The 13,104-nt window shown below is 38.7% G+C and overlaps 1 protein-coding gene across 7 annotated transcripts in view; it reads left to right on the forward strand.

The window, feature by feature from the left end:
• Positions 1-13,104, forward strand: part of FRYL (FRY like transcription coactivator) — a 292,372-nt gene that overhangs the window by 241,172 nt on the left and 38,096 nt on the right. For all 7 annotated transcript variants that reach the window (XR_010725621.1, XM_066232612.1, XM_066232613.1 and 4 more), the window contains 4 exons: positions 152-249; positions 5,841-6,011; positions 7,598-7,738; positions 10,997-11,194. Coding sequence is in view for 6 of the 7 variants with exons in the window: in XM_066232612.1 (XP_066088709.1) it covers positions 152-249; positions 5,841-6,011; positions 7,598-7,738; positions 10,997-11,194 (608 nt within the window). In the remaining variant the exon portion in view is untranslated. The remainder of the gene's footprint in view (positions 1-151; positions 250-5,840; positions 6,012-7,597; positions 7,739-10,996; positions 11,195-13,104) is intronic.

Raw genomic sequence — 13,104 nt, forward strand, 5'->3', positions numbered from 1 at the left:
GTGAAATAGCTTAAATTCTTTGGTAAAAATTTAGAAGGTCAAGTATGCCAAGAAATAAAAAGAAAATAGCTTTTGTGAACCGTTAAAAAATACCTTTATCTTTTAAAATGATGTGTGATAAAATTGGTTATTGTTTGCTTTTTTTTGATAGGCTTTCCTCTTAACATCCTTTGCTTATTGCCTCACTTAATCCAGCATTTTGACAGCCCAACTCAGTTTTGCAAAGAAACAGCTAGCCGAATAGCAAAGGTAAGCAAATGTTATGCTGAAAGATAACACTACAGGGAAAATTTTCTGAAGTTTAATCTTCATAGATAATCTTTTTTTACTGTCACTTCCTTTGTGATTTTTACACCTAATTTTTTATTCTTTTTATGCATATAAAGGAGTTATATAGTAATGTTTTAAGTTGCAACTGCTTAAATGGCAGTGAATAAAATTACTTTATTAGAGTAACACTCCTCTGAGTCTGACTCTTGATCTATTTCATTTCCCTACTTTATTCTCTACCTCTTTGTCAGTTTCTAATTCTTTCATTAATTAACTAGCAAATATTTACCCAGCACTGGGTTAGGTGCTGGAAATACAGTGATAAAGTAGGTGGAATACTTATTACCCTTGTGGGCCTTAGAATGAGGATGAAATCGAGGAAGTGGACAGTCACCTTAGAGTCTGGTAAGTACATTGAGAGGGCAGAGTACTCTAGGGTCGCATAAAGCAAAAGTCTTCCTCTAGGAAATCGTTCTAAGCTGACATTGAAGGCTGAATAGGAAGAACCAAAGTTGGATGCCTAGGTAAGAAACAGAGCAGGGTGGAGGGTAGAAGTTTTTTGAGTAGAAGAAATTGCAGGTGCAAAGGTCTTGAGGAAGAAGGAAGAATATTTTGGGGTTCTAAAAGTTCTCTTTTTCCTTTTAATACTGTCTTTATCTTCTCTTTTCGCTCCTTTCATTTTTTTCTCCTTATTTGGCTCTTCCCATCCCATGGGACAGTTCTGAAATAGAAATGTAGCTATTTTTAAACCATCCATTAATATTTGTTGAAAGGTGTTATAGCTCTTAATTTTAAGAGAATGTGATTGAGCCTGACCAGGCAGTGGCAAAGTAGATAGAGTGTCAGACTGGGATGCAGAGGACCCTTGTTTGAAACCCCAAGGTCGTTGGCTTGAGCATAGGCTCATCCAGCTTGGGCGCGGGCTCACCAGCTTGACCCCATGGTGGCTGGCTTGAACCCAAAGGTCGCTGGCTTGAAGTCCAAGGTCACAGGCTTGAGCAAGAGGTCACTCACTCTGCTGTAGCCTTCTGGTTTAGGCACATATGAGAAAGCAATCAATGAACAAGCAATCAACAAACAACTAAGATGCTGCAACGAAGAGTTGATGCTTCTCATCTCTCTCCCTTCTTATCTGTCTGTTCCTATCTGTCCCCCTCTCTCTGTGTCTCTGTCAAAAAAAAAAAGAATATGATTGGCATTTTATATTTTTATTAATTTTCTCTTGGCCCCGGCCAAGTAGCTCAGTGGATAGAGTGTCAGCCCAGCATATGGACGTTCTGGGTTTGATTCCCATTCAGGGCACATAGGAGAGGCAACTATCTGCTTATCTCCCGCTTCCTCTTCCCTTTCTCTTTCTCTTCCCCTTCTGAAGCCAGTGGTTTGATTGGTTCAAGCTTTTCTCTGGGCGCTGAGAATACCTTGGTTGGTCTGAGTGCATTGGCCTCAGTCACTAAAAATAGCTTGGTGTTTGAGCATCAGCCCAAGATGGGGTTGCTGGATGGATCCCAGTCAGGGCACATGCAGGAGTCTACCCTCTATCTCCCCTCATCTCACCTAAAATAATAATAATAATAGTAATAATAATAATTTTCTCTCAAGAACAATAAAGAACTCTCAAATACCTTGCTTTCTGCTTGCACTTAATTCTTTATTATTATTCATTTTTTGGTTACTTTCAGTCTTGGAAATAAAGCTTTTCAGACCAAAAATGTAAACATTACAAGAAGGAATCTTATAAATTTATAAGTAATAAATGCAATAGGAAATTAGGTGAACTAGGGGTGGTGAGACAATAGCAGTATCAGTAAGTTAACTATCTAGTACTTGGAGAAAAATCAGAGAAGGTTGAAACAGAAGAGCACAAGCAAGTAAAATCCTCCAAAAGAACTTTTTATGTAATCAATTTTTTTAAAAAGCAGAAATTCAGTTAACAAGTAGCACAGCAGGAAATGAAAGGAGCCGGCACACATAAAGCCAAATAAAGCTCCCACCTCTTTGTGGCCCAAATGTCAACACGGGTGAGTGCTAATTTATCTACCAACCCAATTAATCACATTGACAGTAAGTAAGAACCTTTTCATTATTATTATTATTATTATTATTATTATTATTATTATTATTTTTAGCAAAAGAGAGACAGGAAGGGAAAGAGATGAGAACCATCAACTCACAGAAGTGGCACTTTAGTTGTCCATTGATTGCTTTCTCATATGTGCCTTGACTGGGGGCAGGGGGCTCCAGCTGAGCCACTGACCCCTTGCTCAAGCCAGCAATCTTTGGACCCAAGCCAGCCACCATGGGATCATTTCAATGATCCTGTGCTCAAGTTGAGCCCATGCTCAAGTCAGCGACCTTGGGGTTTTGAACCTGAGACCTCAGTATCGCAGGTCAACGCTCTATCCATTCCCTAGTCAGGCCAAGATGATATTTAATAAATGAAAAGAAACTATTTATTAAAATAATGCTGTTGCTTTCCATTTTTTGTTGATTCCATTTTTAATTTCTAAATAAACTAAATAAAATAAGGAGAGATCCTTAACATGATTACTTTAAAAGCATATATTTAAAAAGAAGAGCCATTATTATAGTTAATAATAAAAACATACTTTGGTTTTAGAAATGATTATTTGCCTTAAAAAAAAAACTAACATATTTGCATTAATGAGGTCTAAAGGTGATATAAAATAAATAATTAAAATAATTTCATTTTAATACTCTAATGACACATTAGGAAAAAATAAACAAGGGTTCCTTCTTTTCTTTATGAGGGGTTAGAAAGAAAATATTAGGGGGGAAGGCTAATGGCTTACTTTGGGATTTCAAGAATATAAAAAGCATAAATTCCCTGAATAAGTAGTGGACCCGTTCAAGAGGACCCGCTGAAGTGTGTGGGAACTTCCTCCTCCACGCTGGGTGGTGAGGGGCATCGCTGGCGTCCGGCCTAAAGGGTGTGGAAGCCCCTTGGGTGTCAAGCCTTCTCTGTCTTAACTTAAGGCGAAGAACGGGAAATTCCAAATATCTTTTTTGTTTTTAAGAAATACAACATATGCTTTCCATGAGTCATAAATTGTTTTTTTAAGTCTTGTTTTCTTCCCGTTGAGAAGCACACAGAGGTCCTATCTGCGTGCTTTCAGCAACCTGCAGGATGTGAATTAAATTGATTTCTTAATTATTCTCTCAAACTGTTGAGAGTAATTTTCTGCCATTATGTGCTTCCTCATTATGCAAATATCTGCTTTTACTGTTTGTGCCTTTGGAGAGCATAGAATTTCAAAATGAGGCAACACTTAGGACAAATATTGTCCTTTGTAGCTATTCATTATGGCAGAAATAGTATGCTAAAAAATTCATAATAAGACACTATTTGGGGATCAAATTTAACTTGGTAATTCAAAAATTCCAAAGTAAATTTAAAGCATTTAGTTTATTATAAAATTACACGGCATATATTCCAAACACCTTTTTTTCTTTTTAAAAAATAGGTTTGAAATAATTATTCTTTAGGAAAAAAAACTTTAAGAATATAAGAATTACATAGTACTGTCTTATTCTTGAGGAAAGATTCTTTAAACTATAAAATTTTTTCCTGAAGAATAACCAATTGTTATGAAGTGGTAAAATTATGTGATTTTTAATAGTATGATAAATTTTTTATTTTGAATTCCAAATAAATACCAACCTAATATTTTTTTTTCCCTGCCTGGTGTTCATTTAATGGGTAAAAGGCTAATGCATGAAATCAGCTGCTTTCAATGATTTTATAAAATAGCTTCTAAGTTCTGTGTTAGTCTCTGCACATTTGTGCATGCATTCGTATCTCGCGCCTATCGTATGATCGTGTCCCCATGATGAGTTAAAATAAGTCAGTCAGCCTGACCAGGCGGTGGCGCAATAGATAGAGCGTTGGACTGGGATGCGAAGGACCCAGGTTCGAGACCCCGAGGTCACCAGCTTGAGCGCGGGCTCATCTGGCTTGAGCAAAAAGCTCACCAGCTTGGACCCAAGGTCGCTGGCTCGAGCAAGGGGTTACTCGGTCTGCTGAAGGCCCACAGTCAAGGCACATATGAGAAAGCAATCAATAAACAACTAGGATGTCGCTACAAAAAACTGATGATTGATGCTTCTCATCTCTCTCCGTTCCTGTCTGGCTGTCCCTATCTATCCCTCTTTCTGACTCTCTCTGTCCCTATAAAAAAAAAAAAAAAAAAAGTCAGAGTCATCTGAAAGTTCAAATTACACTAATACAATTTAAAAGATAGTACTCTACTTTCTTTACTCAGTGCTCTGTGCAGTTTGTGCAAATACATAAAAAAACATCAATAAGATGGAAGAGTAAGTGAGGAAAATGGAAAAAGGAAAGCTACCAAAAACTAAAATAAATTTCATTGAGGCTAGCCTTATTACAATAGAGAGATAAGACTATTGTGGCCCTTTTCCAGTTCTGTGTTGTTCAGGTTTCCTCCAGGAAGGATAAAGGAATATCCATCCTACCTATAACTTGAGCACTAACAGACTGAACAGGTGCATTTGGTCAGAAAGGTCCCTGAACAATCATATCCCGTCGTACTGTATCGAGCAACTCAAGGAAGTCAGTATATTTTGAAGTAGGCTGTAAATGACTGGTCAAGGACTTTAAGAGTTTTAGGTGATTTCCTAAAGAGCAGTTTGAGGTCCACTCTGCAAAGGTCTGATTAAGTCCTTTGAACATATCATGCAGGTTAGGGCATTTTGCAAGTTACTGTTCTCCTGAGTCCCTGGATGGCTTGAAACTAAAGCATTTCTTCTTTAGAACAGCAGCTCTGAACCTCCCATAGAACTGCCAGTCTCAGCCTGTTTTGTATAAATTTTACATAACAAAATTCTTTTACAAAAACAGTTACAAAATGATAAACAGACTTTACAAAACCGGGTCTGGATTTTGACCAGAGAGTTTTACAGAGCATCAGACTGAATAAAAGAAGGCCATACTACTATATTTAACACCCACAGAATAGTTGACATATTAATCATCTGTCCATGTTATCCATTGGCTTCTTTCTCTTCTGTTGAACTTTTCTACTGTATTGAAATAAAATGCATTGAAGCTTCAACATATACATTTAGATTATATTGTATTAAATATATTTAGTCGGCCCTGGCCGGTTGGCTCAGCGGTAGAGCGTCGGCCTGGCGAGCGGGGGACCCGGGTTCGATTCCTGGCCAGGGCACATAGGAGAAGCGCCCATTTGCTTCTCCACCCCCCCCTCCTTCCTCTCTGTTTCTCTCTTCCCCTCCCGCAGCCAAGGCTCCATTGGAGCAAGGATGGCCCGGGCGCTGGGAATGGCTCCTTGACCTCTGCCCCAGGCGCTAGAGTGGCTCTGGACGCGACAGAGCAATGCCCCGGAGGGGCAGAGCATCGCCCCCTGGTGGGCGTGCTGGGTGGATCCCGGTCGGGCGCAAGCGGGAGTCTGTCTGACTGTCTCTCCCCATTTCCAGCTTCAGAAAAATACAAAAAAAAAAAAAATATATGAAATCAAGTTTAAGCTCACATCTTTATTTTGGATGGATGAAATTATTTTTTATTTTTTTAGGTTTGTGCAGAAGAGAAGTGCCCAACACTTGTCAACCTGGCTCACATGATGAGTTTGTACAGCACACATACATACTCCAGAGACTGTTCTAACTGGATCAACGTCGTCTGTCGATACCTGCACGATTCCTTCTCAGAAACCACATTTAATCTTGTGACTTACCTTGCAGAGGTAAATTTACCCAAAAATTGGGGGTGGGATTTTTTTAAAGAAAAATATAAATCATTCCTTTCAAGTATAGTTTTTATCATTTTTTCCCCTTTTCAGTATTTATTTTTTCATTCACTGTCCTTAAGTGATATAAACTCAAAGTAATATAAACCTCAACTTTATTTAAAATGGAAAGTGGGTTTTTAGAGGTCTTGATTCTAGAGAATGGTTATAATATTTGTTTCTACAATATTAGTTCTCAACTGTGAAGTCCCTTGTAGAATAATACAGTGTGTAAGGGCATTTCTGCTGGGGAATTTTTTATTTTGATGATACATTTGCTTTCTAATCTAAAATATTTTGGTGCCTAAAAACAATTGTGTTTTTTTTAAACTAGCCCTAGAACAGCATAAAAAATTAATATTCATTTGTTGAGGAAGTCACTTCTTGCCCAGTTAAATTACCGAATAGGGAATCACAGAGAGAGCCTGAAAAGAAAGAAATTCCTGGTCACTGAAAATGTTTATCAGCTCGTAATAAATTAATACCTTTTTAAAAAGTTGGCCTTTAGAAATTAAACCAAAAATGCTGTGTAAAATTAAAAGACACTATTTGTAACTCAATAAACATTGTAGATATTGCTCTTAACTTGAACTTAGCTAGCTATGTCTCTGATGTTGACTATCACAAAATGCTTCAGGACTGGTGTGAATTTTTAAAGTGTTGGTTTTGATAAGTTTGCTCCCATTGGCTTTATATTTAAGAGAACTGACAGTCTGAGCTCCGTATCAGCCTGACCGCTTTCTAACCTGAACGAGTGCGAGTCTCCGGGTTATCTTATACCTGCCCCTTTGGGATGAGAGCCAGTATAGAATCAGTCCCACCCTCCTTAATCAGTTTTGAGTGTAAGTGCCTTAGACCAGCCTCACTTTGTGCTACTGTAAAGCTCACTAGTAAAGTAGCCAGTCTGGACCTGGCACAATACAGCCTGGTGTGTACCACACAAGGGCAGCATCTGTCCGCTCTGTGGTGAGAATGCTTTGCTCTAATGTTGCTCTTACTTGTGTAAATCATCCTTGCTGCATTATTATTAATAATTATCAAATTATTACTAACAACAGTACTAAAGTTACATGTACGTATTTACAACTATATATTTAATTGTCCTGAAAACACTAGGAGGTAGGTATTGCTGTTCTATTTTTTTTTAATCAAGAGGCTCAGAGAAGTTAAGAAAGGTGCCCAAGCGCACATAGCTAGTAAGTGGCTGGTGTGAATTGCGTGGGGGTAGTTAGTTTTTGGTAGTGGTGGTATAGTGACTTTTCTCTTTACCTAAAGTAAATGGTGTTCAGTTTATTAAGGAAGTAAAAGAAAACACCCAACTTTATTTCAAACAGAAAGATTAAGATGAAAAAGACCTAATTCTGTTTTCTGAGCCAAGGACAAATACCAATAATAGACATTACCTTTTACCTTTATTACTTTCTGGATTTCCAGTCATCTAACCATCAACTAGTAGCTTAAATCCATTATAGTTTTCAATGTCATAACTAAATATTGAAGCTTGTTCAGCCTGGTTAAAGTATACTTTCTAATGCTGCCCCCAGCTGTTAGAAAAAGGACTGTCCAGTATGCAGCAGTCACTCCTGCAGATCATCTACAGTCTGCTGAGTCACATCGACCTCTCTGCTGCCCCCGTCAAGCAGTTTAATCTGGAGATCATAAAGATTATTGGCAAATATGTGCAGGTGAGTGACCACAAAACTTATGAGTAGAAATGTTCATCTCAAAATGTTTTATAATAAAAAACAAACAAACCAGAAGCACCTTAAATGTCCTAGAGAAAAGTGCTAAGTCCATAAATCATGTTTTCAGGAATATTTATGACATGAAACAAAGTTCTCAATGTCAGTGACAAAAAGCAGAATCTGATAGGGTCTGATAAAAACCAGCATATACTTAGAAAGTTAAAAAATCAGACTTGGTTTAATGTAAATAAATGATAAGTGAGCCTGGTCGGTACTGAGTTTCACCTTTGAACTATCTGTTAAGAAAGACCCTGCTGAGCGGATCCAGTATTGTGGATACAACTTACTAGAGAACAAAGTCTTTAAGAACCACAACAGATTAATATTTTGTGTTTCTACTCAAGCAGTATTAGCACTCTCTCAACCAAAATGTACACATGGAAATACTTGGCTAGCAATGAGTTTATGTCCTAGTCCCTATTTGAAAGTAATAAAACTATTAAAATGTTTTCCATTCCATTAGGTAATCCAGGTTATTTTTTAGATTTTCTTGAAAGTCACTGATTGCAAATATGTCAAAAACCTAAGAGTCTTTAGTGACCCTGTTTATCTTCTTTTATCTCTCTGTGAGTAAATCTTCACCAAATAACAATTATATTTTTTTCTAAAGTACATTTCTCTTCTTAAAGCATAAAGATGACAATTCATCAAATGTTTAGCTGGATCTCCCATAGAAACACATCCCACACTGAATCATTAATTTATGAAACACAACCCCAAGTTCACATGGCCCCTGGGCCAGTAGTTGACTGAGAGGGCATAGACTTGTGACTCAGCGCACTGCATGTGCATTCCCCATCTAAATGGAGCAGCACACCTTCCCTACCCCTGATGGTTGCCATGTTGGAGTACAGGTCCAGTGTGGCCGCAATGTCCATTTTTATAAAAAGATAAGTTGGAAATCTGGGTTTGTTTGTTTGTTGTTGTTGTTGTAGTTTTTATTTACAGGGACAGAGAGAGGGATAGATAGGGACAGACAGACAGGAACAGAGAGAGAAGAGAAGCATCAATCATCAGTTTTTCATTGCAACACCTTAGTTGTTCATTGATTGCCTTCTCATATGTGCCTTGACCGTGGGCCTTCAGCAGACCGAGGAACCCCTTGCTGGAGCCAGCAACCTTGGGTCCAAGCTGGTGAGCTTTGCTCAAGCCAGATGAGCCTGCGCTCAAGCTGGCGACCTCGGGGTCTCAAACCCGGGTCCTTCCGCATCCACTGTGCTACCGCCCGGTCAGGCGGAAATCTGGGTTTTTCTCTAAAATCTCCTAATTTTAAAAATGTTGACTCAAAAATTTTTTTTGCAAACTTTTTAAAAAATATCATGTAAATCAGCCCTGGCCAGTGGCTCAGCAGATACAGTATTCACCCAGTGTATAGGTGACCCAGGTTTTATTCCTGGTCAGGGCATATAGGAGAAGCAACCATCTGCTTCTCCATCCCTCCCTTTCCTCTCTCTTACTCTCTCTCTCCCCCTCTCACAGCTAGTGGCTTGATTGGTTCGAGTGTGACCCTGGTTGCTGAAGATAGCTCCGTGGAAACAAGGCAGCCTCAAGTGTTAAAAATAGCTTGGTACTCAAGCACCGACCCCAGATGGGGTTGCCAGGTGGATCCTGGTCAGGGTGCATGCAGAAGTCTGCCTCAGCATCTCCCCTCCTCTCACCTTAAAAAAAACATGTGTAAACCAAGGTCATATTTAGCTGATGGGTCATCACAATTAGTGATTTCTGCTTTATTCAAACATTGAACATTTTACAGATTGAACTCCTGGTAATCTTTTACATTTAGAATACAACTGGCCATATAGTGCATGGAAATTCCTGAAGAAGTATTTGTATTTTATAATGCCCAAAGACTCTAATTATTTCTGTGAAAAAAAAACAATTTCTACTTTGTTAAATGTAAACATTTTACAATGATGTACTTAAAATGTCACAGTATTATGTGGGCATTTTTATTATTAAATATTTTGTTCTTTAGGTAATTTATATCAAGATGTCATTAATTAAATTGGATAACTCAGTTCTGCAAAAGATTTTTCATTTCCTTTGTTGTTTTAATGGTGTCCCACCCCAGAACTGTCAACTGTGAAATAGTATGTATACTACAAGGTTGAAATGTGATACTGGTATCATTAAAAAGAAAAAAGATAGTTTTTATATGTATTCTTTTCAGTAATGGTAGGGGGAAATATTATAAATTCTTTTTCAACATTGATTTTTCTACACATATAAATTTATCATGTAAATTATGCCTAAATTATTTCAGTAGAAACATACAAAACTAATAAAAGCAGAAGACCAACCCAAAAAAACATAGCTACCATGTATGTAGTGAAGAAAGCACCCTACACAACTCAGTAATCCCTGAGAGCATCACTTTAGCACAGTATTTACACTTATATTTAGGGCTTCTGTCATCGACAGAAAACTCAACTTTTTTAGTGTATTAATATTATGTCTAAAAATGTTGTTTCTCCAAGATTTAAAATATTTAGAGCCATAAAACTGTAAACTTGATTCATCCAGAAAGTTCACATATATACAACCCCTTTGTTCACCACTACTAATATTGATAAAGCACTTATTAAGTGAAATATAAGATATTATTAAGTATATGGTGTCTCATAAAACTAATGGTACAAATAATAACTTTTTTCTTTCCTTTTGTAGCTCAGATCCTCTGTTAAAGACTTCAAAGTAAAAATGAATAATTTACAAGGTTTTTTGGGTTGTTGTTTTTTTCTGAATTTGGAAACGGGAGGCAGTCAGACAGACTCCCACACTCCAACCGGGATCCACCTGGCATGCCCACCAGGGGCGATGCTCTGTCCATCTGGGGCATCGCTCTGCCACAATCAGAGCCATTCTAGCGCCTGAGGCAGAGGCCATAGAGCCATCCTCAGCGCCCGGGCCAACTTTGCTCTAATGGAGCCTTGGCTGCGGGAGGGGAAGAGAGAGACAGAGAGGAAGGAGAGGGGGAGGAGTGGAGAAGCAGATGAGCGCTTCTCCTGTGTGCCCTGGCTGGGAATCGAACGCGGGACTCCCACACACCAGGCCGACACTCCACAACTGAGCCAACCGGCCAGGGCCTTACAAGTTTTTGTAGAAACAATATTTTTATTGTTAATAATATAAGTAAATTTTTATTCTTAGTTAAATAACGTATTTGTAACTCTTGTGTCTGTTATATTTTTAAATCAGAGTCCTTATTGGAAGGAAGCCTTGAACATACTAAAACTGGTGGTGTCTCGCTCTGCAAGTCTTGTTGTACCCAACGATAGCCCCAAGACCTACGGAGGCGATCTAGGTTCTCCTGAAATATCCTTCACTAAGATTTTTAATAATGTCTCTAAGGAGTTGCCGGGGAAGACCTTAGATTTTCATTTTGATATATCTGAGGTAAGCTCCTCAGGGATTGATAAAGATGCTCTCGTAGAAATGTTCATTTTTTCATTCAGCATTCACTGACTGAGCTCATGCTTAGTGGGAGACCTGGTAGGTGCTGTGGACACGGGAAGGCTTCTCTGGAAGCTTATAGTCTCTTAGAGAAATGAGCAAAATAAAAATGTAATCAGTGCTTGGCTGGAAGTTTAAAAGTATTATAGGAATACATGTCCATCTAACCTGATCTGAGCTTACTGTTGAAAGGTAACACTAGACAGGCATGTGTATGTGGAAGTTTGGGATGGGGAGAGTAAATCCAAGAAAAGGCAGCATGTGTGAATGGAGGCTTGTGATTGTGAGAAAGCGTGGTGCCCTGGAGACTTCCGGTTAGTAAGCTCAGAGTACAGAGAGTGGAGGTAGAGTGTGATGAGAGGACGCTGCAGGCATGGGGGTGGGGTAACGTCACAGGGATGTGCCTGCCTTAGTAACGTGGTTTTATCTTGAAGCAGTAGGAGCTGTTAAGGATTTTTAGCTAGAGTAGGAAATATTAGGATTTGCATTTTAGGATGATCATTCTGGCAATGGGATGGAAAATAGACCAGGGAGAAGGGGAGGGAAATCAGTAAGGAATCTGTTAGATTAATTTGAGCAAAAGATTATGTTGGATTGTTCCTAGGCAACTGCAGAGGAAATGAAGAAGAAAGGAATGGTTTTCAAAAAGACAGAAACATAATTGATGGGATTTGATGGGACGGAGAAGAGGTGCTCAGTGAAAAGGAGTCAGTAAGAACAGTTGCTTTGACAACTGCATGAATGTTGGTCCCATTCGCAGAGAACGGAAATGGAAATTTGAGGGGACAATCTAAGTAGGGAATGGGGATTGGGTGATGAGTTCAGTCTTGAGTATATTGAATCTGAAGTGACTAAGAAACATTCTGATGGAGGTGCCTAGTAGTCAATTAGATATTCAGATCTGAAGTTTCAGAAGAAAACTTGGGTGGAAGTAAAAAAATTTAAGGGTTTTCAGTGTTGTACAAGTAGAAAGCTGAGATCGTGTAAAGAACAACAAGGATAGAGTAAACTAAGAGCTGACGGGCCCAGTGTTTTAGGGCAAGATTGAGGCGGGGCCCACCCCTCCGAAGGACACCTGGGCCTTAGACTATGTCATGTATTAATACAGATCTCAAGTGAAGAGTTTTGACCCTTGCTGGGAACCCCATTTTTTTTTCCAGCACCTGAGCCCAATCTTGGTGGCCTTGGTGCTATTGAATTGGGTTTTTTTGAGGCAGAGGAGGAATTTTTCAAGAGAGAAGTATTACAGGGGATTTGTGAAATAAACATTGAAGACTAATCACATTTTAATTTATTAGGAATGCATAAATTAAAAAAAAATTTTGCAATTTAGTTTTGGTATTAGAACTTATCCAGAGATTACTGGTGTGTGTATGTGTGTGTGTGTGTTTAGAAAGTACGCTATTACTAACTTTTTAGTTAATATCATCTTAGAATTTCTAACATGGAATACATAGCATGAGAATATGATGGAGTAACTGGGCTTTCCTATTCTTCCGGGACAGAAATAGTAGATGGAGTGTAGCAATTATTTTGAAGCAGTGATATGAGTTCTCATAACATTTGATGTACTTTAATTTTTTTTTTCCAAATTTCCTAAGTACCTGCCATGTGTAAGCACTAGAGCTATACTAGAGGAAAAGAGATGAATCCATGTCGTCCATGGGGCCCTTGCACAGTAAGGGAGATGGGAACATAAACAAAGCCCAGCTAGTGGCAGACTGTCCAGGATCATTGCCCGAGGTGGGGGTGGTGGCAGAGAAGGCTTCCGTAGAAGTTTAGAGTCACCCTTCAGAGATGAATAGGGGTTTACTGGGTTAATATTGCATGCAGAGTGGGCAGCATGTGCCAAA

The sequence above is a fragment of the Saccopteryx bilineata genome, chromosome 5, assembly GCF_036850765.1.
Source record: "Saccopteryx bilineata isolate mSacBil1 chromosome 5, mSacBil1_pri_phased_curated, whole genome shotgun sequence".
Taxonomy (NCBI): Eukaryota; Metazoa; Chordata; class Mammalia; order Chiroptera; family Emballonuridae; genus Saccopteryx; species Saccopteryx bilineata.